Source organism: Schistocerca cancellata, chromosome 4, assembly GCF_023864275.1.
Source record: "Schistocerca cancellata isolate TAMUIC-IGC-003103 chromosome 4, iqSchCanc2.1, whole genome shotgun sequence".
Lineage (NCBI taxonomy): Eukaryota > Metazoa > Arthropoda > Insecta > Orthoptera > Acrididae > Schistocerca > Schistocerca cancellata.
This window is the reverse complement of record NC_064629.1, coordinates 349,338,959-349,366,563: the sequence shown is the minus strand read 5'-3', so window position 1 is coordinate 349,366,563 and position 27,605 is coordinate 349,338,959. Positions and strand designations below refer to the sequence as shown.

Here is a 27,605-nt window from a genome sequence, read left to right as displayed (position 1 = left end):
GGATGTATTAGGGAGAGGTACACAGAACATCCACATGCACCAAATAGCATCCAGCAGCTGTCAACAATGCTGGTGGAGAAACCAAACACCCTACCACAAGAACTCCTTACCATCATTGCGGCCAGCATGGGATCACGTTGGAGAGCGTACTTTGCCATCTGTGGTGATCACACACTTTATTAAGAACCTTTTCCATCTTGTGTAATGTCCACAAAACCATTATGAATCATTGTGACTTCAATTTAATTCTTCTCTTTGAATAAAAAAAAGTATTTATGGCTGTCTCATCACATATTTCTTTCAGTTAGATTCAATACTGTACAGTAGCAGTTCTTTCCATCTATGGTCCAAGTTTCATCAAGCCATGTTACTTGGCAGTGACACCTTATGTGAAAGTTACTTTCATCCTTAAGATTCACCCACCAGTGTATAATGTGGCATTAATTGTGACAGCCCATTTACAGTTCATCACAGCAATGTTTGTGAAACACCTTATCATTCAAATAACAAGACCAGTTCTATTAGTCTAAATGCATATTATAGCTTCTTTTATAAGCAGTAAAACTCATTTGAATATCTGTAGACAAGTAGATCAAACTCCTTTGCTCTGATATCACTCAGTTTCATGTAGCCTTTATTGATTTTAATGAAACTGTAAATTTTAATTGGTCTCAATGTGGAACTATATTTTAAGGGAAGTATATGTTTTAAGTATGTTGGTTTACTATAAACTGTAACAGAGAATGTTAAAATTGTATTTCTGATGGTGAGAGGATGCTGAGACTACAATGTAATAATAATGTGTGTCTACAAAAGGAAAGTGAAAATTTCTATTAATATATAAGGTTTATTTCCCATTTTTTCACTTTCTTTGTTATTTGTATATAGCAAAATGACAAATCTAGATGCCACAAAATACTATCTGTAGTGGTGGCCACAAGAAGGAATGAAAAATTTATTCTTTTCTGAAACACCTTTTTAGGTGTCTATTTCTATTAACAAGTACAGTAAAAATCATGAAGACAAAATAACTAGGAAATGATGGCATCTGAAACAGCAGTGTTAGCTTACCTCTTGAGGTGGTACAGGAAAGCCACATGCTCCAATGGTATTGAAAACATGCATTGCAGTTTTAAGATAAATATTTGTCAAACGATACCCTCGAGCATTAGGCTTTGAGACAGGTATGCCTTTTAGGTATTCATAGTCATGTTCATTAATAGTTATAGCCATGATAATGAACAAATCAACTTCAGTTTCCATAATGAATACCTTGTCAACTTCCTGAAATGCAAAGAATGAATAAGTGATCTTAAAAACAGCATTGCTTTATATTTAAAAAGAATACTGAGAGAGAATATTTAAGCGATCAATGCCATTACTATGTAATTTTACATTGTTTATGGCCAAAACTGTTCATTTAATCAATTATAAGGCAGTCATGCTGAGGTCTAAAAGTATAAATAATACAAAAAACTGGGCAGTTGTAGAACAAGCATAAAACCAACAGCAATTTGTGTCAATCTGACAGTGTGACGTCCCTCAACTTTGCCACACAGCCATGAGTACTTCCTCAAGGTTATAACATCACATAGTGTGCGTCACCCCATAACAGTTCTCCATATACTGTATATCATTATACGTTCTCCTTCCATGAGAGGAAGAGGTGTAACCTGTTAAAATTGTTGACTAGAACAAGGCATAGGTTTACAATGTGGTTCCAGTGTTGCAGAGTACGATAAAGAATGATTTGAAGTGTGGCAAATAAAGACAGATGTCATACAGGTGCAGTCAATGACCCAAAAGGCTATCTCCAGAACATCACTCAAGTGTATCGAGCTACCATAGTCATTCAGCCTTGAATCATAACAGGTTGACCAAGGATCACAAGCCCTCAGTAGCACCATTCTCTGACAGCAACACCATGAAGCGACTTTCTGGCTGACTACTGGAGTCACACCTAGCAACATCATAAGGAGTCCACGTTTTAAGGCCAACTGTTTACTGGTAGTAACTGAATACTAACAGTAACTACACACAGATTACCTCTGTACTTGAGTGTGATCTGTTCATCACTGTATAACAGTGGACTGGCATAAGGTGGAGTTAGAGAATGTTCTTGGACCAGTGATGGTGTGATGGTGTGAATGAGCATCAACGCATTCATCAACAACGTGTCAAACCATTTCAGAGTGGATAGTTGTAAAGGTTCATACAACATATCAATGGTCAGCATGTACCACGCACTCTGGTTTTCTCATGTGTTTGTATTAATATCAGTAGTCAACATATTTAAACTTTTTTTGGATCTGGTTTGCAAACTGATGGATTTACCTAATGTTGGGGTGCTGAATTCACTGGTAAAACCAGTTTATTCTTTAACACTTTAATTTCATAGCTACACTGCAGAATCAAAACAATACTGGTGAACACTGACAGAATTAAAACAAACAATAAATAGGTATCCAGAACTTTAGAACTCAATATTATTTAATATGTATATGTGAACATGATGCCAACAGAAGGCATAGTTCACACATATTTTCAACTCTAAACTTCTTTGATAACTGAAAAATGTGACCATGGTACTCTTCTTTTGTCTGCTGGTTCATCACTCTCCCATTAGACTTCAACAGTGGTAGCTCATCATCAAAAGGTTCCAGTGACCTTGATAATGGCTTTCCATCACACAGAAATCTCAGTGAAAGCATTCATCCTGCTCATCACTTATGGCTCCCAGATTTTCCAGAAAACAAATCAAGGTAGGAATGTAAAAAGAGAATTTTAAGTAACATTCTAAACCTCGTGTTCTTGCACCTGTCAAACAGATAATTCATAATGGAAACCAAGGTGTCATCTCTTCTGCTGCCCAAAAAGTGTTTCCCAATTGCTTTTAATGAGGACCAACAGCAACTTTGATATTTGTGACTTTGGTATCAAAGGTTGAATCTTTCAGCAATTTTATTATCTGTTATCCAAAAAATATACCTCCTTTCAGCTCTGCTTCACTCAATTTAGGAAACTTTTCTTTCAAATGTTTCAAGGCCTGACACAAAAATACCCTTAAAAATTAGAATTGTGCTTTGAAAGGTGGATTCAGGTTCTGCACACCATGATACATACTAGTTGATATATCATATCCCAGATGCAAAACAGCTTTTTAGTAGTGCAATTGGTTGGTTGGATTGGAGAGAATGAGTAGTACAATTAATGTAAAATATGACTCATTTCTCTTGATACTTTTCTTCCTTGCCTTGCGTGTTTCCCAATGTTCATTCTGTTCCATTTGTGATGTTCTTTCAGCAAACCCAACTGTAACTCTGATCAGATATTTAATTATTATAGACTTAATTTATCAAATTACATTGCAGAATATTAAGAAACCTAATCTGCAAGCACAAAATCATGTTAATTTGGAAATAAAGCTATAAAAGTCACATTAAGTAACAAGATTTTCATTTTAAATTTCACAATTTTTCATTAAATTTGTAATTCACATCTGAACAACTATTAAACTATAGTCCTTTGGTATCAAAGACCAGCCTTGAAAAGCACACTAATTCATATGTAATTGCATTGCTTTCACTTCCTGGCTGTCTTATAGAGTCTGCGATCAGGGCACAGAGAAGCACCAAGTATGCTACTGTAAGAAATACGCTTTACTGCTACAAAATGAGGAAGTATGAAAGATGACGGTGCTTCCCGGGCAGGCCACTGCAGTGGTAATACCTGTCAGGCACTTCCACTTTCATTTTGTTTTGGTGATTATCATACAATTTCATTCGCCTTTGGTATATCTAAATTTTCCCTCATTGATATTAACCTGATGCACTATTAGAATTAGGATAAACCACTAATTGATCTAACAGTACTTGCATGACTTGAGTAGCAGCAGTAGAATTAAACTCGGCTATAGAGACAGATTTTTAGATGCTGGAGGTGACAATCGCATTAGGGGCAGCTTTAGAACTTTCCCTGAGCAGCAGGTGAATTCTCAAAACCTTCTCATTGCTAGCCTTCCTTTGTAGTCACCAAAACTGGCTGTAGGCCCTGCTGGGCAGTGGTTTATGGGCCACCATTCTGGTGGTTGGCCTTGTTCCACTAGTGGCCGAAGCAAGAGGGTGGGAAGGCCATGGCTGAATGCGAAATGGCATTTCTTTAGAAACTGGCAGCACTGGCTATCTTGGTGCTGGCCTAACCGCTTTATTAGCGAGTGGAAATGGTGTGGGAGTCAGGTCTCCTTATCCCGTGTGTGGATCGAGGTAAAGCGGCATCAGGCTGGCATCTTGCTAATGTGTTTATTACAAGAACAGCATACCCTATGAGACAGAATGGCGAATATCTCTGGGTGTCGTGTTTCTTAGGCACCGCTGTGCCTCACCGAAATGGTGCCCACTAAATCGTTTTATGGATGAGACAGAGCTTGTTTTCACTAGGAAGCTTTCCTCATCTTGCGAAATGTGCCGGGGGTTTGGTTGGAGGACCTCCAGGCATTGTGTGCTTTTTGTTTTTTCAGAGAACAGAATGTGTACTCCACTGCAGTGATTGGTTGAGGAAGATTGGGTCTCCTTGCTAGAAAACATGATTGGTACAGTAACCATTGCTAGGCCATGATAGGCTTATTCAAGAACATCAGGGAGAACAGCTGTTTTTGGAAGATGTTGAACAATGGTAGATGCTGTGGCCACACATTTTGGACATCGTAGCACCTACTGCATCAGCATCCCACTTTACGTCAGCCATCACAGGATGCCTGGATATGTTCACCAGGAAAACCTATGTCATCTGTGTTGTCAAAACAAAGACTTATTGGTGGCCACAACACAACACACCTCCAGGTCTCCACCAATGGTCCCCAGCGACCGCTACCCATTTGTGGAGCCTGCAGAACAGCTTCACCTGAGGGCGTAGCTAGCCTAGGAACTAATTTGCTGCACCAGGCATGTGATTGCAAATAGTTCCGGAAGATACATCTGGCAATGGGCTTTATAAAGTGGCACACTGCCAGCAAAAGGCAGTTCGATGCATCGCTCAGAAGGATACAGAGCTGCCGCCCCGGCAGCCATGGCCAGACGCCTCTTCTAGCTGGCCAATCTCTTGGTATAGTTGACAAACCTCTTGACATTGTAGAACTGTTTGTGTTGATGCCCACCCTGTGAAAAGTTAGATCTTTTTATTATTATTTGTTATTTTGTATTTGTGTTGATCTGCAGTTGGGATTGAGTCATTTGTTCTTTTGGATATTATATTATTGTTTTGTTTTGGTGAGCCCAATAAACTGTTTTCAGACTTGATTTTTCCACATTTCTATTCTGATACTGCAGATACTTCAGTAGAGGCATGGACTTGCTTCTTGACTGTCGCGGAATACAGACAGTAGAGCAGTTAGTTGTAAACTCATTTGGACACCCGGGTGGAACTTCAATATTTTTGTCAATGTGGAATAATCACTGGTGGATGTGAGGTTATCTCCTGCTGTACGATGTGCTACCGAACATTGCAGCTTTGGCAACGTCGCATGCATATGATGACATCTCATCTCTCACCGGCTATATCAGTAATGCTGTGCATCTTCAGCAAATTCAGAAGCTTATCAATTACTTTCATGACCATCTTTTTTATAGCAGCCTTGTACTCGCAGCAGTTGCTCCCAGTGTTCATTGCATGCTTAATTATATTTTGACATAAGAGACCAATCAGTGGAACAATACATTAGAGTGTGCTTGCCTTGACTGGCATTCTTCCACTCACAGCAGCCAGCCTCATCTACATGTAAATTCCAGTTAGGTTCTCCAAGTATATTGCCAACCAACCTGTATTAGTGTTAATGAAATGTTATACACTTGAAGTTTCTGTTTATATGGTTGTTCTCTCTTGACTTTGATATTAGTTAATAAATCTCTATGTGATACTGTAGGTACTTGTTATTAATTTTTCAATGACACCCATTCTCAATCCCTGTGATGCCATTTATTTTGTTGTGGGTTTGAAGGAGTTAAATTAATTTTTTGTCAAGTTACTCAACTAATTAGGTGATGCACTTAGGGGCTACTATTTAACAAATGTCAGATTTCCTTGCATTACTGATAAATGTGGCACCTCTTGGGTGTGGTGGTTATGACTTTTTAGTCATTTGGCAGATGGAGAATTGTCACCACCATAGGCCAGCTTGCAAGTATAACCCACAGCTCTTATCTTTTTCCAATAATAATACATAATTTCAAGCTTTGCTAAATCCAAATCCTTATTCCTCTCAGAAAAATTGTAAACAACATATTTATTGACACAATGTCTGTTATCAGAATGTTGAGGAATCACATATTATTGTACACCACTGAAAGGCTGCTATCTAACAGTGCTGCATCAAGGAAAATTTGGCAGAATATTATAAGCATGTGATACCTTCAGTTTCTCAGGATTAACTGGGCAGTGAGACTGCAGTACCATGACACTGTAGCTATTTATATGGGTCTGTATGTGTGCTCTGAAGAAAAATGCACATTTGTAAACTGACGTAAAATATTCAAGTTCTTGTTTGTATGAGTATAGACCTCTCAACAACTCTGGTACATGGGAAGCAGTTTTCTTTACTTGTGCTATTATTTGATAAATTAATAATGTTGCTGTAATGAAGTATGGAAACTAAGCTTAGTGAAGGTGATTCCTGCACTCGTTTTCATCATCAACATCAAACCTATTTTTGTACCTGAATTTAAAATGATAATTGTGATGAAAATGAACATTTTTTGGTTTCAGTCACATGCCCAAAGCAATAATATATAACTATATATATTGTTGGCACTTGAGAGTGAGTATATGTGAATGTCTCATTTCAGGGACATTATGAGATCTACTGCAACTGCAGGCTTAGTGCCACGAAGTCATTATGACATTATTACAAACAACTGTGCTCTTCTGAAAAAAAATCCACTGTTTATATAAAATACAGAGCAACCCACTATGGTATGATTACAATAAACAGCTGCAACACTATTGCTTGAGTGGAACAGCTGAATTGGAAAATACAGGGGTTTTGCAATAAGTAATGCCCCAAATTATCATTATTTTTATTACTCCAGCCATTAATATATATAAGGAAACACACTTTTAGATTATTCAAATTTGATGTTTCTTTCACATGTGTACAAAGTTTTAAACAATTCCAACAGATGCAGAACTCTAGTGAAGCATCAAAATGGCATCTGCATAAGACACTCATTAGAAACAACATACTGTAATTGCATTCTTGGTTGCAGAAAAAGAAACCATGGAGAACATCCATAAATGTTTGTGTGCAGTCTGTTGTAAAGATGCAGTTGACAGGAGTACTGCTGGTGATGGGTAAATAGAGTTTAAGTGTCAGGAAGCACAAAACTGAGCTCCACAATTGACGATGTTTGGGACTCCTGTCACACCCTATGCTCCCCACATACTGAATCATGCAGATGTCATTATTCTTGCAGACTGTCACATCAAAACTCAAAACTTAGCTCTACAGCACTGCAAATGTGAGTGCAATGAAAATATGACTACTAGCAAAGCTTTGTTGTTGTTGTTGTTGTCTTCAGTCCTGAGACTGGTTTGATGCAGCTCTCCATGCTAGTCTATCCTGTGCAAGCTTAGCTTTAGCCAACAGGTAATACATGTTGTTACATAATGCTGGTGTAAGGGCATCAAACATCATAGAGACTATGTAGAAAAATTGTACATGTAAAAGAATTTTTAATTGATACTGTCACCAAATTCCAACTGTTGAGAATACATATGTTCTGAGAGAAAAATTGTGGTGAATTATTTATTGAATGACTCTCGTACTTGTACTTGCAGCTCTGGCTATTGTGTATGAGACTTTGCTTCAGCTTCTCCACATCTTACTCCACCATAAAATTTTATTTTAAGTCCAAATGCATAATGGTAATTAATACTTAAACCATTATACTACTCCAATAGTCTTCCTGTTACCCACAAATTTGAAGAATCCAGCACACTAGTTGAAAGTGATTAGATAAATTGAACATATATATACTTGACAAGCCACCTTGCAGTTGTGGTGGAGGGACTATGTGTACTATTCTCAATTCTCGAATTCCTCTTCCAGTCATGAATGGTTTGCAGGAAGAACATTTGCCAGTAAGTCTCTAGGGGGGCTCAGATCTTTCTAATTTTATCTTTGTGGTCTTTTTGCAATATATTCACAGGAGGAATCAATATATTTGCTGACTCTTCTAGGAACACACACTCTCGGAACTTTAACAGAAAACCACACCATGATGCAAAATGGCTCTCTTGCAGCATCTACCTGTGGAGTTGTTTCATCATCTCCATGACACTTTTATGCTTACTATATGAACCTGTAACAAAATGTGTTGCTTTTCTTTGAATCTCTATTTCCTATCTGGTACAGATTTCATACTGACGAGCAACATTCAAGTTTTGGTCCAACTAGGTATTTGTAATCTACTTCCTTTGTTGGTAGGCGACATTTTATGAGGATTCTTCCAATGAATCTCAGTTTGGCATCTGCTTGTCCTGCAATTAGTTTTGTGTGGCTGTTCCACTTTAAAATGTTGCATATGCATACTACCAGATATTTTATGAAAGTAACTGCTTCCAGTGACTGTTCTGCACTCATGTAATCATATAATAATGTATCTCCCTGTCTATATATGTGCAATATATGAGGGCGGTTCAGAAAGTAACCTCCGATCGGTCACGGTGCGGGTTGTGGGGGGAGTAGCGACGCCATCTGTGCCTTCACGCACTCAACAGGTCAGTCGGCATCAAGCCGTGGTCGAGTGAACGTCGTACCTGCGCTAGTTTAGTTTTTGTGGCAGTTTGAAATGTGTGCTGCAATAGAAAACCCCACCAAATGTGAAGTGCGTGCTGTCATAAGGTTTTTTACAGCCAAAGGATATTCTGCAGCAGCTATTCATCGTGAGCTTTGTGCCGTGTACGGACCAAGAGTTATGAGTGAAGGAGTTGTCCGTGAATGGGTATGTTTATTTAAAAGTGGACGAGAAAACGTTCATGATGAAGAGAGGAGTGGTAGACCATCATTGGTGACTGACGAACTCGTTCAGACAGTTGATGCAAAAGTTCGCGAAAATCGACGTTTCTCAATGTCGGAGTTGTCTACTGGTTTTCCACAGATTTCTAAGACTCTCTTGTACGAGATAGTGACAGCAAGATTGGGTTACCGTAAGTTCTGTGCACGATGGGTGCCCAAAATTCTTACCGACCACCACAAAACTCAAAGAATGGCCTCTGCATTAGACTTTCTGTCACGTTATGAGGACGTAGGAGAACCATTGTTAAACAGAATCGTGACCGGTGACAAAACCTGGATTAAGTACGTGAACCCTGAGACAAAAGAACAATCAAAGATGTGGGCACATTCAAATTCGCCTACCAAACCAAGAAAAGCCTCGCAAGATTTTTCTGCCAGAAAACTGATGGCAACGGTGTTTTGGGATGCCAAAGGGGTGTTATTGGTTGAATTCATGGAACGTGGTACGACCATTAATCAAGACGTATACTGTGAAACAATAAAAAAGTTACGACGAGTTATACAGAACAAACGCCGTGGTATGCTGACTTCCGGTATCGTTTTTTTGCACGATAACGCCCGTCCTCACTCTGCTCGCAGAACAAGGGCCCTTCTTGAGTCCTTCAAGTGGGACGTTATCAACCATCCACCTTACAGCCCAGACCTGGCGCCAAGTGATTATCACCTCTTCATGCATTTGAAGAAATGGCTCGGGTCACAGCGGTTTGATGACGACGAAGAGCTCAAAGATGTGGTCACAGGCTGGCTCCAGGCACAAGCGGGTGATTTTTATGCAGAAGGAATTTCAAAGCTTGTGAAGAGATACAATAAGTGCCTCGATCGCTATGGAGACTATGTAGAAAAATAGTGCAAAGATGTAGTTGTAAGATGTATATATTAAAATATTTTTATTTAACTTGGTGTATTTTTTTAAATCAACCGGAGGTTACTTTCTGAACGGCCCTTGTATTACACTTGTTTATGCCAAAGATCAATTGCTACTCCCTGCACAAAACTCTTGTCCTCTGCAGATCTCCCTGTGTTTTGCCACAATTTTCTAGTGTCGCAATTTCTCTGTAAACAACAGAATCATCCACAAAAACCCTAATGAAACTTCTGACATTGTCCACTATACCATTTTCACATATACTGAAAAAGTAATGGATTTACAACCTCTGTTCGGGTATGCCCAAAGCTAGTTTTACTTTCCTCCACTGAGAATGACATGCTGTGTTCTGTATGCTAGAAACTCTTCAGTCCAATCACACAGTTGGTCTGATATTCTGTACATTCATATTTCATTCTTAGCAGCAGTGTGGAACCGTATTAAATGCTTTATGAAAGTCAAGGAACAAGGCATATAGTTGGGCACTGGTATCTACTGCTTCCTGGGTCTTGTGGACAAACAGAATAAGCAGGGTTTCTTGCAGTCATTGCTTTCAGAACCCATGTTGATTCCTAAAGAGGAGAATTTCAGCCTCCAGAAATATCATAAAATGTGAGCATAAAACATATTCCAAAATTCCACAACAGGCTGACATCAGGGGTATAGACTTACAGTTTGCATATCTGCTTGATGACCCTTCTTGAAAATGGAAATGACCTGTACTCTTTTCCAATCATCAGGAACACTTCACTTCTCCAGAGATCTATTAGCACACTTTTGGTGGAGTCTGTTAAGTGTGCAGCCTTCAGGCTCATGCTAAACTTCAGTGCTATGAAACCTTTCCTAGTATATGTGGCACACTGTTTGGCTCACTGTTATTCCTATCTGCATCTACATCTGTACTCTGCAAATAATGTGAATATTAGATGTACTTCTCAGAGTGGCACGCAGGTTTATTCCTGTACCTTTCACATTTGCAATGCAAGAGGAATAACTACTTAAATTCCTCTGTGCACACTGTAATTACTCTAATGTTATCTGTATAATACCTACTGAGGTAATAATTAAGGGGCTGAATTACATTCCTAGAATCTTCACTTCACACTGGTTTCGGAAACTTTGTTTGTGGTCATTCCAGATAAATGATGTATTTCTTAACTATCTGCCATTCTGATTTTTCAGTGTTTCCATGACAATTCCAGTGAGTCAAACAAATATGTAACTATTCATGCTGCCCTTCTTTTAAAATGTTCTAATTTTATTTTTATTAGTTTTGAGTACTTGACAGAATTCTGTTTTTATTTTTATATTTATTGATGTTGTTAATTTAATTGAAACTGTTGTATAGGCACTGTTTTTTGAGTGTAGTGTTAATGTTCTTCCTCATTTGCTGATTTTATATTTATTTATTGTTCAGCTTTTAACTTTTTAATTGCATTACCACTGCACTGTCAAATATGAAATTTGCTTTGTGTTCATGCCCCACTCTAGATGAGTAATATGTCTTCTAATGTTGTTCATGAATATTGTAACTTCTTTGATGACAACAGTCAGTGAAAGTCTGATGATGGCCTTGTACACCAACAACCAGTCAACTAAATAAATTAATCCTGTGGACAAACACCATATTATGGCTTTCATTTTGAAAATATTCTTTTCATGATAGGAACTTACAGCCCAGTCATCAAGGAAAAATTAGGGCAATAAATATGTGTAGCTACAAATTTTTCGTACGGTGGTAGGGAGTATGTAACAAATAATAGACATCCTGACTGTTCAGATGTGAGTGGGAGCACAGGTGTGTTTGTGTGTGTGTGGGGGGGGGGGGCATTTAAATCTTTTTGAGTTTTCTTGACTAGCTCGAAAACTTTGACCTGTGCTGAAAATGTTACCCGGAACAAAATTAAATACACTGCACAACACAATTAAAGGGTCACATTTTCGGAACACCGTAATTGTCTCCCATGACAATGTAGACATTTGAAATTTAGCTCAAAGGCACCTCCAACCTTCTTCTGTAATTGTGTAAATGCATGGCACCCAGCGACGGACTTGGTGATGTTTCAAACAGCAAAATGGTGACACATAGGACAAAGCGGCCAGAGCTCAGAAGTTCATGTGAGGTGTAAGATGAGTTCTTCTGCCCAAGACTTTGTGGACATGTCATACAATGGGAATGTCATCACAACCCCTCTTATACACATTTCACCAATTCTTTTTACGCTTCTGCAATGGAGGTCATAACCACAATGCCCATCATTGAAATAATGCAGTTTCCTTATAAGTGGCCAACAGAAACATTTCACACACACCATCAACAGAATCAACACTAAAAGTCATCAGTGGGTGTGATAAAAGATGTTAATGAAACCACCCCTTCCACTGGGCCATTGATTACCACACATTTCACTGTCGCAAACGACAGTTCACACTACAATGGGCAATAGGATGATCTTCTTGACAACCTTTAACACTGATTCAACCCTTTCCTAAGGGCATCCATGGGCTTGTATCCTCACTGATCACGATTGCACCCTATTGGAGTATAGTGTAACTGTAAATTTTGCTTTGATATACAGGGTGGAACCACTAGTAACTGTTCAAAACCATCCAATGAAATGAGAATGTGACCTGAAGCAGGAAAGCGTGTTTATGTTTTTTCAGCCCTCCTGCTTCACACACTAATTTGACTGAACAGAGACACCCATTTACTGATTCCTAGATGCTGGTGGACATACATCCATTTTGGCACCCCTTAGATTTTATATGCAGCCAGCAGGCGTTAACCCAGTGAATGTTGTGTGATGCAGCTGAGGTGTGTTGAAATGGTCTTATGTCACAACAGCACCTAGGAATCAGTGAATGGCGTTCTCTGTTCAGGAACATTTTTAAAGTGCCCAACATAGGCACAGGGATGGCACAGAGGATGTTGATGAGATAGTCTTAGAGGGATCCTATGCTGTTTTACTCAAGCATGTGTCACACACCTCTTGTCCTTCTCCCCCTTCCCCTACCCCTGTAATCACGTCATGTTTCCGCACCATTACAGAGGAAGGTAGTAGGCATCTTTGAGCCAAATTTCAAACTCCTGCATTGCAATGGGGACAATTACAGTGTTTCAAAAATGTGAGTCTCTAATAGTGTTGTACAGTGTACTTTAACTTTACTACACAAAAGGTCCTATTCATTTTTTTCTCCAGGACTAATTTCTGCATTGCTGGGGATGAAACAATCACAGATTGTTAAAAATAGTGTTTAATGGTATACAATTAATGTATACTGATAAATGAAATGGGTTAAGAACAAATATTAAATGCTTGTATCACACCCAAGTGCAGTAGAAACATATTTAGGAATAAATTGTGTCCTGAGGATGTAGCACAGCAGAAAGGCGGGGGTGGAGTTTAGAAGTGTGAGGGAAGGCAGGTCACCAGATTCTGTTCATGCACTTCCCTCCTTCACACGTCTGCAAAACTGCAGCTGACTTACCATTCTTTGTGTTCAAAAACCGTATTACAGAACAGTTGATGGGCTCAGAAATTTCATCAAACATTTTGAATGATCACTAACAAATGTAATGTTGACACAGTCTAGCTGTAATGGTGTCAGTAGAAATACAATGAACCAGAAAGGCAAGTGTGAATGTGCAGAACTGTGATACTTGTGCTGTGGTGGCAACAGAACAAAATGGTACTTACATTCAGGAAATACCTAGGGTGAGGTGTGCATTTTTCACAAAGTGTGTTAGCACTGCTTTGAATACAGATATGAGTGACTAATAATACAAATGCAAGAAAAGCATAAGGATAGAATATACATAAATCTGTGGACACTGTTCCACAGTGCTAGATGGAAATTGAATCCTAGTCATCCTGTATGGCAGCTGTAGCATTCTTCCAGAAAAGGCATCTTCCCCCACCACTAGTGCTACACGCTTTTCAACTCACAGACTGACTATATCTCCCCAGCATTTACTGTCCAAACCCCTCATGTGAGTAGACAAAATAAGTTCACTGAGCTCCAGTTTATATAGTGGAGTTATTTTCAATTTCTTAAGTGAGTTTTTATTTGCTGTTGTTAAATGAGCTCTTATGTAAAAAAGCTTAACAGCTGGAGCTGTCAGCTGTCTACCACACTGAACACTCTACCCCAAGTGTAATGTGCTGTCAATATGTATTTGACTGTATCAATTTGATTATTTCCACTGCAAATGACTGGAATACTTTTTGCAGCTTGAGGGTATCAAATGCATCACCCCAGCCAATGTCATCTATGGCTTAGAGGCTTAAATTGGCTCTCTCTGTAACAGGAGAAGGTCACTTAGTGTTATGGAACTTCAGAATTTCAGCACAAGTCAAGCACTGCATTAAAGCAGATTACTATTCTAGGTTTAAACATGATCAGTGATATCCCATCATTTGTATTGACACCCACCTTGCAAAATATATTGTGGATGTGTGGTAAGTGGCTCCACTTAGTGCAGCCCAGTATACAACAATTCTTGAATGGGAGAGATTTATGCAGTCTACCAATACCACAATTAATGGTGAGAGAAGTGCAATCACTTTCTGATCATTAATTAATTCACCAACAAGTCACTGCACCATGGTTACACTGCTTTACACTATGCTGTCAATGACAGAAGTGGTAATATGACATATTTTTTCAGTCTTGTCCATTTCCCACTACCACTACATAGGTCACTGACAACATCACACTTACAAGTTAAGCACTTCTCAGCCATTGTTTACTGGAATGTATTTTATATAAAAGCTCATTTAACTACTGAAAATAACTCCATTACATAAACATGAACACTGTGGAGTTATTTTGCCTACTTACATATGAGAACTGGATGGGAAATACTGTGGAGATGTAATCTGTCTGTAAGCTGACAAGTGAGCAGTGCTCACGATGGAGGATATCTCATTTCCTGGAAGAACACTGCAGCTGCCATACAGGATGACTGAATCAGTTTCTCCTGTAGCAGTGTAGAACAGTGTGCAGAGCTTTACATAGAATCATCCATATGCTTTCCTTGCATTTGTATTATTAGCATCTCATATCTTTATTCAATATAGTGTTAACATACTTAGTGGAAAATAAGCTCGCCTTCTCCCCCTGGAACTTTCAGCACACTGCATCATCAATGAAACACAAGAGAAACTGCAAAAGGACTGGTATAACCTTGTGAAGTACACTGTAGCTGCTTTTTGTGCCATAGTGTTGTACAGAGGATGGGGAATTGCCTGATTGCTGTTCATTTTGCAGATCTATGAAGGAGGGAAGTGCATGGCCACAATCCAGTGGCTTACCTTCCCTCACATTTCTAATATCCACCCCCACCTTTCGATCCTGTTACACCACCAGAACATAGTTTATCGCTTCATATGTTTCTACTGCACTTAGATGTGATACACATATTTCATATTTGATGCTAAGCCATATCATATAATAATAAAGATTAGTTTTATACCAATAAAACACTATTTTAATAGTCTATGATTTATGCATCTCCTGCAATGCAGAAACTATTAGTCCTAGAAAAAAAAGAACAGGACCTTTTCTGTAGGCTATTTAATGCTGTTTAATTTTGTACTGGGAAATATTTTTGCTAAATCCCACTGTTTTTTAAATATGTAAGCAGAACCTAAAAAAGTGACCTTGACACACACACCACCTGCCATGATTTTTAGTATGTTTTTAATGACACTCACCTTTACCACTGTACAAAAATTTGCAAGTACACAATTTTTTTCCCACAGTCAACATTTTTTGGTCTCCATTGACTGGGCAATTAGTGAAAATATACGGAGAGACCTGAGTTTCTCCTGGCACACACACACACACACACACACACACACACACACACACACACACGTAAACACTAGCACCATCAAACCAGTTATGATGGACGTCAGAAGTTATGGATACTGAAATTAATAATTAACGGGTGAGGTAGCATAAACTCTATCCCTCTATTTTTAGACAAAGAGAGAGCAGGACTCCATGCAGAATTTAAACAAAAACCACCATCTCCATTTATAAGGTTACTTGCTAATTTCATTTCAAGAGCTTCTTTAATGACACTAGCCCAATAGCTGGAAGGGCATGCCAGAATTTGTGTGTTGTTATATTCCACAGGATAACTGGTACCATGACAATGTTCTGCAATGGTGGACTTGCTTGGCTGTTGTGTGTGCTACTTATGCTCAGGACACTGGTCCTCCACAATCCTGATAGCCTGACCAATACATGACATGCCACAACTGCAAGGAATACAGTGGGCACCCACCTTATGCAAACCAGAATCATCCTTTATGGATCTTAACATGGGCCCTGGTCTCAGACGGTGGTCAAAAAACACACTTCACATCATATTTCCACAAAATATGACCAGTCCTGATTGAAATGCTCCCTCTGTAAGGTGAAAAGGTCATAGACTTTGGTGTTACCTTGGTATCATCAACACTAACCCACTACACAGTTGGACAATGGTGCTATGCACATCTGATCTGTCTTTCACTATAACCATTCTGATGAAATGTTATCTACAGTTGGGCTTACTCAGCTGACAAACTCTAAGGGTCTGAGATGATATGGCCCCTGTGAACCAAGGTACAAACTATCCCTGCCTATAAAAGGCATGTCCCAATGTATCATCCACCTTCCTCCTAACCAAAACATCAAGGAAGGGAAGACAACCATCCTTTTCCACCTCCATTATGAAACAAATATTTGGGTGGATTGAATTCAGGTGTTCTACAAGGTCGTTCAAATTCTCAATGCCATGAGGTCAACCAACAAAAGTATAATCTATATATATGAAAAAAAAAAAAAACACACACACACAGGTTTCAAAGCCACCAACTGCAGGGCATATTTCTCGAAATCTTCCATAAACAAATTAGGAGTAATAGGTGACAACAAGCTTACCACTGCAACTCCGTCTTTCTGCTCATAGTAGTGGTCATTGAATAAGAAGTAAGTGAAGTCAACACATGTTGAAATAGGTTTGTTAATTCATCACCAAACCTAACCTCAATCAACTGTAACAAATTCAACAGAGGATCACAAGTGAAGAGAGACACTACATCAAAACTTATTAGATTACTAGTGTCATTCAAATGCATTCCCTCTAATCAACTTAAGAAATCCACCGAGTTCTTAATGTGGTGCTCACACCAACCTTCTATAGGGCTCCACCAAGGCACACTGTGTTTTGCTACACAGTATGTCTGACCACCAGTCCTACTCACAATCAGACAAAACATTGGTGCTCTGACATATCACATGGCATAACACCTTGCTAATCTGTTGAGTACCAATGTTTCATCCAGTTGTAAGTAACATTGGTGCTCCAACCTAGAGTATCATGTAGCAAAACACCTGTCTATTCTGTTGAGCCCTGTAATAGGTCGGTGAGAGCACCACATTAAGAATTCAGTGGATTTCTTATTTGGATTATAGGGAATGCATTTGAATGAGTCAGATATTCTAGTAAGTTTTGACGTAGTCTCTCTCTTCACTCATGTTCCTCTGTCAAATTTCATTACAATTGGTTGAATTTAAGTTTAGATATGAATTAATGAACCTATTTTGACATGTGTTAACTTCCATCTAATTTTTATTCAATGACCAGTACTATGAGCAGACAGATGGAATTGTGATGGGAAGCCTGTTGTCACTTATTATTCCCAATTTGTTTATGGAAGATTTAGAGGAACGTGCCTTGGAGTTGGTGGCTATGAAACCTGCGTGTTTTTTCAGATATGCAGATGATACTTTTGCTGTCTGGCACTGAGAATTTGAATGACTTTATAGAACACATGAATTCAATCCACCTAAATATTTGTTTCAGAATGGAGTTTAAAGTGTTGGTGAGGAGGAAGGTAGATGGCACTTTAAAACATGCTGTTTACAGGAAGCCTACTCATACTGACTTGTATCTGCAGGCTGAAAGTTGTCACCATCCAGCTTGTACCTTGGTTCAGAGAGCCCATGCCATTTCGGGCCCTGAGAGTTTGTCAGCTGAGTTAGACCATCGAAGGTCACCTTCCATCAAAATGGCTATAGTAAAGACAGTTCAGACATGTGTTGCACTGTTGTCCAACTGTGTACCATGTGAGTGATGATGATACTGAGGTAACACCAAAGTCTATGTCCGCCCCCGGTAGCTGAGTGGTCAGCGCGACAGAATGTCAATCGTAAGGGCCCGGGTTCGATTCCTGGCGGTGTCGGAGATTTTCTCCACTCAGGGACTGGGTTTTGTGTTGTTCTAATCATCATCATTTCAACCCCATCGACAAGCAAGTCGCCGAAGAGGCGTCAAACCGAAAGACTTGCACCAGGTGAATGGTCTACCCGACGGGAGGCCCTAGTCACATGACAATTACAATTAATTACGAAAGTCTATGACCTTTCTGCCATACACAGGAGCATTTCAAACAAGGCTGGTCATATTTTGTGGAAATATGATGTGAAGTGTGTTTTTCAACCACCATCTAAGACCAGGGTCCCATTAGGGGTTCCATAAAGGATGATACTGGTTTGCATGATGTTGGTGTCTACTGCATACTTTGCAGTTGTGACATGTCATATATTGGTCAGGCTATCGGAACTGTGGAGTACCAGTGTTCTGAGCGTTAGCAGCACATACGCTTGCAACAGCCGAGCAAATTTGCCACTGCAGTACATTTTCTTGGAACCAGTCATCCTATGGAATATAACAACACACTGATTCCGGCACGAATGTTCAACTATTGGGATAGTGTTTTTAAGGAAGTTGTTGAATTTAAATTTAGCAAGTAAACTTATAATCAGGGACATTGGTTTTTGATTAATTTCTGCATGCAATCCTACTCTTTCCTTCCAAAGAAGACAGAGCGACACAGTTTATGCTATTTCACCCACTGATTATTAATTTCAGTATTGATAACTTCTGACATCGGTCATCTTTTCTTGATAGTGCTAGTATTTACATTGTGTGTGTGTGTGTGTGTGTGTGTGTGTGTGTGTGTGTGTGTGTTATCTTTATGGAGTTTCTGTGGAAACTGAGGTTTCAAATTCGCTTGCACAGCAGTTTCTTGCTGCAATTTTGCCTTCAAAATGCCATGGTGGGCTCCTGTCAAAATACCAGCAGTTGTTGACAATGTTACTTGGCTCATTTCCTGTAAGTTATGTGAAAATGTACTACTTGCATTTAATTGGAAGTGTTGTCTGGTAGACTGAAAACAATATCAATTAATAAGTCATATTTACATTTATTTGTCAGCAGCACTGATTATTATTTTTAATAGTAATCACCCCACACTTCCTTATGCCTTTATACCCTTTCAGTTTTTCCATCTTTTCTAACATTTTATACAGTTTCATCATGGTAGCATACCTCTCATTATTTTCTCAGCACAGGTGGAGAAAGGAAATACATTAATACCAAATAAGCAGTAGTTATCAATCACAACAAAAGTAAAAATTCAACCAGACTAACTGAACAGTTGAATCACGCTGTGTCACTTACATGTATGAGGTAAAACAATGTTGCAGCTGGAATAATGAGATGATTTGGCATAATCTTTAGTTTTTCAGGTTGCATATAATTAGACAATACCCAAGCAATTAGACCCCATCTCGCCTTCACGGTATCATCATCATTGGCCTTTGGGTTCCAAAGTACATTGAGACCAGGATGTCTCACTGAAACAAAGTTACAAAACAAATTGAAACAAGTATCACTAACTGATGAAATATTTACACACTACATATTATACATTACAGAAATTCAAAACTTTCTTGTATCAATATGGAACATATGTCAACAGTTAATATCCTCATTTGTTTATGGTTGCTAGGGAAGTGATGAGAGAATGATAATTCATGGAAAAATAATTATTCTATTTCAATATCACCTGTCTTTCAGAAGCACCCTATCTTTTTGCGGCAAGGAAAATTGTTCTTGTTCCTTTATTACAGTTCATTTCTATGAACGAGAAGTGAGTGGGGAACTATATTTACTTTTTACCAAAATTGAGATCCAATTTGCTTCCAATTTCTGCAGACAACTACGGGCTAGCCTTTTATACAAATACGCTTCATCAACTAATGAATATGCAGCAGGATGGGGCTAACTTATGCTTCTCAACTCATGCTGATAAATGCATATACTGTAACTGTAGATCATTCGATAAAGTCCAGTCAGTATTCGAAGCGCTCCAAAAGGTCACGTGCCAGCTTGCGGCACGGTCATGCAGTAACCACATCAGTCGCCACTACTTTCTGTCGCATTGGAAATACCCGCGGCATTCCCCCTTCTACCCAATCCCGGTGCAGAGATACCCTTTGTCGTTGAACACGAACTGCTTCAGGAGTTATTACATCTGGTGTTGCGGAATATTGTCACATACATAACTTGAAGATGTCACAGGAACATAAAGAGAGAGAGGTAGGTTTGCAGATGACGCGAGAATATTTAGATAATTACACGTTTTATTCCGGGGAATACCACCACCACCACAATTGAATGCGGACTCTAAAAAGATCGCGGCACACTTGTGAAACCATCCCAGAGACACTTTGCATGCTTTTTGTGAGAAATACCCTTGTCTTTATGCACAAGCTGCTTCAGGAGTTAGTAATTCCAATTGAATGTGTCTCTAAATACACTTTCAAAAAGATCGCTGCACAGTAGTTTGCTTCAGTTTTGCGATGTATACCGCCTCACTTAGACACAGACTCTGAAAAAGATCACGACACACTTGTGGGGCCTCTCAGTCTTCCTCCACTATTCGGCAATATTTGCATGCACAAACAAACAAATTAGGTAAAGTGTTTAATGCCTCACTACATTTGCAGATGTTGCTTTAAACAATTTGTTTCAAATACACTCGCACACAAAACACTGCTCTGTCTTCCCTGGTGCACATGGAATGGAAATAGTTCACAGCAAAATATACTCGAAAAAACTACATCGCTAAAATAAATGAGCACAAATACACCGCGTCGAAACTCTGAAGACGATCCTGCATCATACAACAAAGAAATATTGTTAAATACACCGTCACAGTAGTTTGCTAAACGAGGCACGGTCGTAACTGGTGGACACGTAAAGCGGCGGCGCGTCCGCCAGCGGCCACAGCTCGCCACATAGTGAAGTGCAAACCGGAAGCGGGTTTTTTCTGGCTGTACCCACGAGTGCGTGAAAACAGTAGCCGACCCGACCAGCACCAACTTGTCCTGAGTGCTCAGATCAGCATTCACCAGCAGGTGGGTATGATGCCACACTCCTATTGGCTACTGAAAATACTGTTCAGGACTTCCCATCAACCGCTCTTCCTGATTGGTTCCCGCCAAATTGGTGAGTCTATATGAACCTTCCCCTCTCCACTCCCGGTCTCATTAAGCCATTGTCAGTTCGTCTGTATAGTTGTTTGTCTGTTTGTGTCTCTCTGTCTCTCCTTAATCAATCACGAAGCGCAGCAGCAGCAGCAGCAGCAGCACTACCAGCGTCAGTGGCAGTAGCAAGCATTTTAGAATGATTGAAGAAGAAGAGTGATGAGTGAATAATTTATGCATATGGTGATGGTAATTAAATCGGGAAAAAATTTAATGTGTTAAAAAATTCTCATCAGTATTTCAGTTTCTTTTTCTTATTTTACAGTGCAACTCAGGACTTTATCCTGGATTGCTAAGGTAGACGGGAGGCGGAGTAGGAAGAGGCCGGACTGCAGCAAATTCCTCCTCATGTGGAAAGCCAGCACCTAGGACTGCCACGTGAGTACAATTTTTTTTTAATAGGCGGCTGGAGGCACGCCTAATGAGACGGCAGAACAGCCCTTTAAGTGTAAAAATAATTCTAATTTTCTTTGTGTGCGTCTGTAGTAGTATATGTGTTTTTTGTCTAACAAGTATGTATATTTATATATATGTCTTACTGTTTTTGTTGGTGAGATGGATCAGCAGCATATCGATTCTGATGAGGATGAAATACCTGATTGGGTCAGGGAAATGACCCTAGACGAAAACGTACGAAGGGAGCACGACCTGGCCCTTTTTGAGGAGGATGACTTCCCTGAAAGAGTGGTAGAAATACCGGACAACGCTGATGAGTTGCTCGCGCCATGGACCCAGAGCAGGAAAGGTAATTACTCACTCCGCTTATAACCATGTAATCATCTGTATTCTTTCCTTCTTCCTTTCTTTCCTTGCAGCAAACGTTGTACTTCATTTTTTTTTTCATTATTCTACAGCAGACGTGTCACCGCAGCCTCAGCACAGTGTAGCTCGGGCACCGATTGTGGCTAAACCTTCCACCTCGCCAAAGCAGTTTCTGGTAAGGCAAGCATCGCCTATAAGGGCGCCGCTACACGGATCGCGAGAAGCTGCCGCTGCAGCTGCACCGCCACTGCCATCCGTGGACCGAGCAACGAGCTACTACCCCTAAGGTTACCGTGACTGGCTTGCAGCAGCAACAACAGCATCGGGAACCATCGCCAAAGGCAGGTTACTCCCACTGGCTTGACCCAGTAGCGCCGCTTCATTCTCCTTCTCATCCTCGTCAGAATCGTCGCCCGAGAAAGGTATGTCTGCCACTGCAGGTACCACTTAGCACCTCACCGACCCCGTCATCGACAGGATGGACATCACGCTGTAGTAGTAGTAGTAGTATTAGTATTAGTAACAGAGATTATCCTGTGGCTATCCTTTTATTGAAGGGCATCAGATCAGTGACAACATACTGCAGTTAGGATACCTGGTGACTGCAAACGCTTTTGAGGAGCGAATCTCATTCATGATGATCGAGAACCCAACAGGAGGGTACCGCAACCCTGTTGGTTTTCTAAGGGCGTGCCTCCCTGTCATAAAGGAGTTCCTCAAGGTAGCCTCTGATCCACGGTATCCCACGTATTAATAAACAGTGCCCTGCGTCGAACTGTCGCACGTCCCCAATGTTGAGTTCTGGCACTGAAGAGAAGAATCTTCATTAACTTTGGGGGGGAAATGGCGTGATAACATGGAAAGCTTCAATTAATAAATTCACCTTGAGTGCTATACTGGCCCGGTTCTCCGAGATGGAAGTGAGAGGGTCAGCTAAAGCACTCAGCCAAATACTACATCTGGACATCCATACACATGTCTATGATCCGGTAAATGGAGAGTCTAGCAACATCAGGCTCTCTAAAGATGTAGCTAATAAGAGGGTATGCATTAATGTCGAAAACAGAAAGGATCAGGCTTGTTTTGCATGGTAAATCCCAGCTTGCGAGAGAAATTACGATCATAGTGATCATTCTGAGCGGTCCAGTACATACCATGTAGGTGTTAATATTCGTGGGTGTTATAACTTTGATGGTATCGAGTTCCCCAACAACATCCAGGACATACCTAAATTTGAGGGCAGAATACCGGAATAACGGTGCGCGTTTATGGCCTGGAAAAGAAAAGCAAGTCAGATGAGCAGGACAAGCATATTGTCGTCAGTCCCCTTGAGGCGTGGCGCCTTTATTACTCCTGTCTAGAGCCTGCGTATCAGGACAATGACTCATGTGTGCACAGTGACAGATGGTCTGAAGTGGGTTCAGCCGAGTATGTAGTCCTACTTTTCATCCACAAGAGTCCAGTAGTGCACAGAGGCATCCAAGAAACAGGTCAAGAGAATGTTTATATGAATTGTTCTGTTTATTTCTTGAAGGCTGTTTTGTTTATTAATGTTTGTACAGTTTTGCATATGCTTTTAGTAGTGTGAATGATGGGTGAATGTGGACTAAAGTAGATATGTAGATCACTATTCTACTGATAAACGCTGTACGAACTTGCACGAGAAATTTTTAAGACAGTGTGAATGCAGACGACGGGGAAGTTTGCATCATAATATGTTAAGTAAGTTTATGGTAAAAGGAAAGCTAATTCGAGTGCAAATGAAAATAGTTTAAAGTAGTTAGTATAAACAAAATATCAGAAAGCTAAATATTTATTTCAGGAAAAAGTATAGTTCGAAAGTGTGTTAATTGTTGATTGGTTAGTAATGAAAAGCGCAGACTAAAGCGGGAGAATAATGTTTTTCTATTGGCCTTAAAGAAAACTGACCAATCAGAACGAAGTATTCTTCGCGCGTCTTTCCTTTTGGAGGTAGAGAATGCTTACAGCAGTCAAAGGGAGTCGAGCCTAGTCTTTCAATGGTACGGTCGTGTGTAGTATGAGCTCCGAAGGAAGTTATAATTTGCTGGTTTTAGTTGTGCTACATTTTCCAAAAGTGTTTTAAAGTAAAGGCATATTTATTCCGGTGGTTTTTTTTTTTTTTTTGGAAAGTACGGATTTTTAAGTAATTTTCTGTATGAGAAAAGACAGTATTTCCGCGTGGCATATTGATCAGATCGGTGACTAAAAATTTGGGTGCATTAGACACCCATAAACTTAACAGTATGGCGAGCGTTTTCAGTTACGAACAATTCGTGCGTAATAGCTGTTCACATTTTGGGAACTACGTTACCATAAACTGGCTAACGTGAATGAAAGGGTTTGTGCATGACTGTGTTAAAGATCAGCACGGCTCCGGCAGTGAACGTGTAAATTATCAAGGTTCAGAATATACCGAAATTTTGCCAGTATTTTCACCCTTCATTCAAAATTAAGACCTTCTCCCGATTCTTGGAATAGTTACGTTGTATGCAGCCTGGTGTGAGTTGCAGTACGGTTGACAGGTAAGTGCAGGTAAAGGACGAAAGAAGCGCGCCGCCGCACCCTCCATTTCTCAAAATTTGCCAGTGAGCATGAGTTGCATGTAAACATGCTACTCTTCTCTTAAGGTGATTATTATCATTATGTTTGGATCAAGACAATATCCCGCCTTCTCGCCTCCCAGATGAATAAACATAAGGGTAAACAGCAGATTTGCTTAAGGTGCCTGAATTATTTTTCCTCAGACAAGCTATTAGCAGCGCATCTAATAGACTGCACTTCGCCGGCCGCTGTGACCGAGCGGTTCTAGGCGCTTCGGTCTGGAACCGCGATGCTGCTACGGTCGCAGGTTCGAATCCCACCTCGGGCATGGATGTGTGTGATGTCGTTAGGTTAGTTAGGTTTAAGTAGTTCTAAGTCTAGGGGACTGATAACCTCAGATGTAAGTCCCATAGTGCTTGGAGCCATTTGAACCATTTTCTGACTGTGCTTCCAAGGACTCGGTACGTGTTATTATGCCTACTGAGGAAAACAAATTCATGAAGTTTAAAAATGCTCACCACCAGGAGCGATGCCCGTTTGTAGTGTACGCCGACTTTGAATGCCTCCTCGCTCCTGTGACCCGCTGTGAAGGTGTCCCTACAGCCTCACACATCACCTTTACAGAAAAACACATACCATATGCGGCAGCGTACCAAATTGTATCGTCATATGATTCCAGTATTAACCGCTACAAATCTTATTTCGGGGATAATCCTGTGGTTTGACTACTCACTGAGCTCGAAAATTTTTCATGGTACGTTGATAAGCTTTACAGCAACAACGTTCGCATGACCAAATTAAAGGAAAATGAAGATTTGTATAATAACGCAGTTGACTGCCATATTTGTGGGCTGCCATTAGTCAGTAAGCAGAAATTCCTCGTGGGGACCATTGCCATCTTAACGGGGAAGTTCCGTCGCACAACTCAGAATACGTGCAACTTGAAGTACCAGCTACCAAGGCGCATACTCGTTTTCTTCCATAATTTATGTGGGTATGATGATCACTTTCTAGTTGAGCACTTGGCTGATTTCTGTTGGGAGAAAAATAAGTTCAGTATCCTACCTTAGACTGTCGAGAAATACATTTCATTCTCCAAACGAATGACGCCAAGAATTACGTTCCACTTCCTTGATATGTTACGTTTCATGCAGGCGCCACTCCAGAAACTCATTGAAACTCTGCCTCGGGGCAATATGCATATCACTCAAGCTGCACTTTCCGACGAGGAAAAGTTTCAACTTGTGACTAGGAAGGGGGTTTTCCTATACGAGTATGTAGATAGTATGGCGAAACTCTACGAAACTAGGCTACCCGACATAACTACATTCTCCAATGACCTCACAGGCAGTGCCATAACGGATGCAAAGTATGATCATGCCGTGAGTGTCAAGCGGGAATTCAACATCTCCACTTTAGGAGAGCATGCACGGCTTTACATGGACACAGACGTGCACTTGCTCGCAGACGTTTTCGAGAAATTCTGGAGTCTATGCATGACCACATATTCTCTGGATCCCGCCTTTTGTTACACGGCACCTGGATTGTCTTGGGATGCAGTGCTCAAGAAAACGAAATGCAGCATCTAATTATTGAATTAATGCTGACATGCTTCCTTTCCTTGAGCCGGGGATCCGTGGGGGCCTTTTAGAATGTGTCCATAGGCATGTCAAGGCAAATAACCCACGGATGGATGACAGGTTCAGTGCATCCCTTAATTGCAGTTACATAATGTACTTGGATGTAATTAACTTATACGAGCATGTCATGCAGCAATCACTGTCGATGGTGAGTTTCGATGGGTGCCAGATGACGAATGTGAGTGTATGCGGTGGAGGCAGAACTAACATAGCGTATTAGTTGGCATGATGCGCATGCCGATTTGCCGTTGTGTCCACAGCAACTAGTTCCGCGAGGAGGCTTCACCCCAAAACTGATTACTACGCTGGGGATTAAGCGGAGATACGTTATTCATTATCGTAATCTCTGGGAGTGTCTCAGTTTGGGGATAGAGCTGGTTAGAATTACCTGGACTATCTCCCTGAAGCAGTCCCCCTCGTTGAAGGAGTATATTGATTTGAATATGAGATACAGAGCTTCCACGACGTGTGACTTCGAGAAATATTTTTATAAATTAATGAATAATTCAATTTTCGGTAAAACAATGGAGAATTTGAGGGAAAGACTTGAAATTTTGATTATAACCGAATGGGATGGGCGTTATGGCACAAGAAAATGTATTGCCAGACCAAATTTTAAGCGGTTCACCATGTTCAATAAGAACTTTGTTGTTGTTTGGATGGCGTACACTGCAGTAGAGATTACGAAGCCTATTTGTGTGGGGATGTGCATACTAGACCTATCCAAAACCCACATGTACAGCTTTCATTATGAGTTTGTGAAAACTCATTTCGCAGATCCTAAATTACTTTATATGGATACAGACAGCTTCACCTATTGGATGAAGAACTGCAATCCATATAAAGTAATGAGGTACCATGGTAATGAATTCAACACGTCCTCATACATGGCCGCCAATCCTTACGGTATTGTTCCACAGAACAAGAAGGTTATCGGACTAATGACAGACGAGGCGAATGGATTGCCGATTGTGGAGTTTGACGATCTGCAATGAAAAATGAATGTGTATCCCACATTGGAAGGTGCCACCCAGAGGCGGGCTAAATGTTCAAATGTGTGTGAAATCTTATGGGACTTAACTGCTAAGGTCATCAGTCCCTAAGCTTACGCACTACTTAACCTAAATTATCCTAAGAACAAACACACACACCCATACCCGAGGGAGGATTCGAACCTCCGCCGGGACCAGCCGCACACTCCACGACTGCAGCGCCTCAGACCGCTCGGCTAATCCCGCGCACAGGCAGGCTAAGGTTGTGTGTCGTATGGCATGGACAGCCCTCTCTTTCGAATACTACACTCCTGGAAATGGAAAAA

At 40.3% G+C, this 27,605-nt stretch overlaps 1 protein-coding gene across 2 annotated transcripts in view; it reads right to left on the bottom strand.

The window, feature by feature from the left end:
* The window catches only part of LOC126184610 (constitutive coactivator of peroxisome proliferator-activated receptor gamma-like), a 521,164-nt gene that overhangs the window by 35,864 nt on the left and 457,695 nt on the right, over positions 1-27,605 (bottom strand). For both annotated transcript variants that reach the window (XM_049927063.1, XM_049927064.1), the window contains 2 exons: positions 19,453-19,628; positions 1,072-1,284 (listed from right to left, as the gene is read on the bottom strand). In XM_049927063.1, the coding sequence (XP_049783020.1) occupies positions 1,072-1,284; positions 19,453-19,628 (389 nt within the window). The remainder of the gene's footprint in view (positions 1-1,071; positions 1,285-19,452; positions 19,629-27,605) is intronic.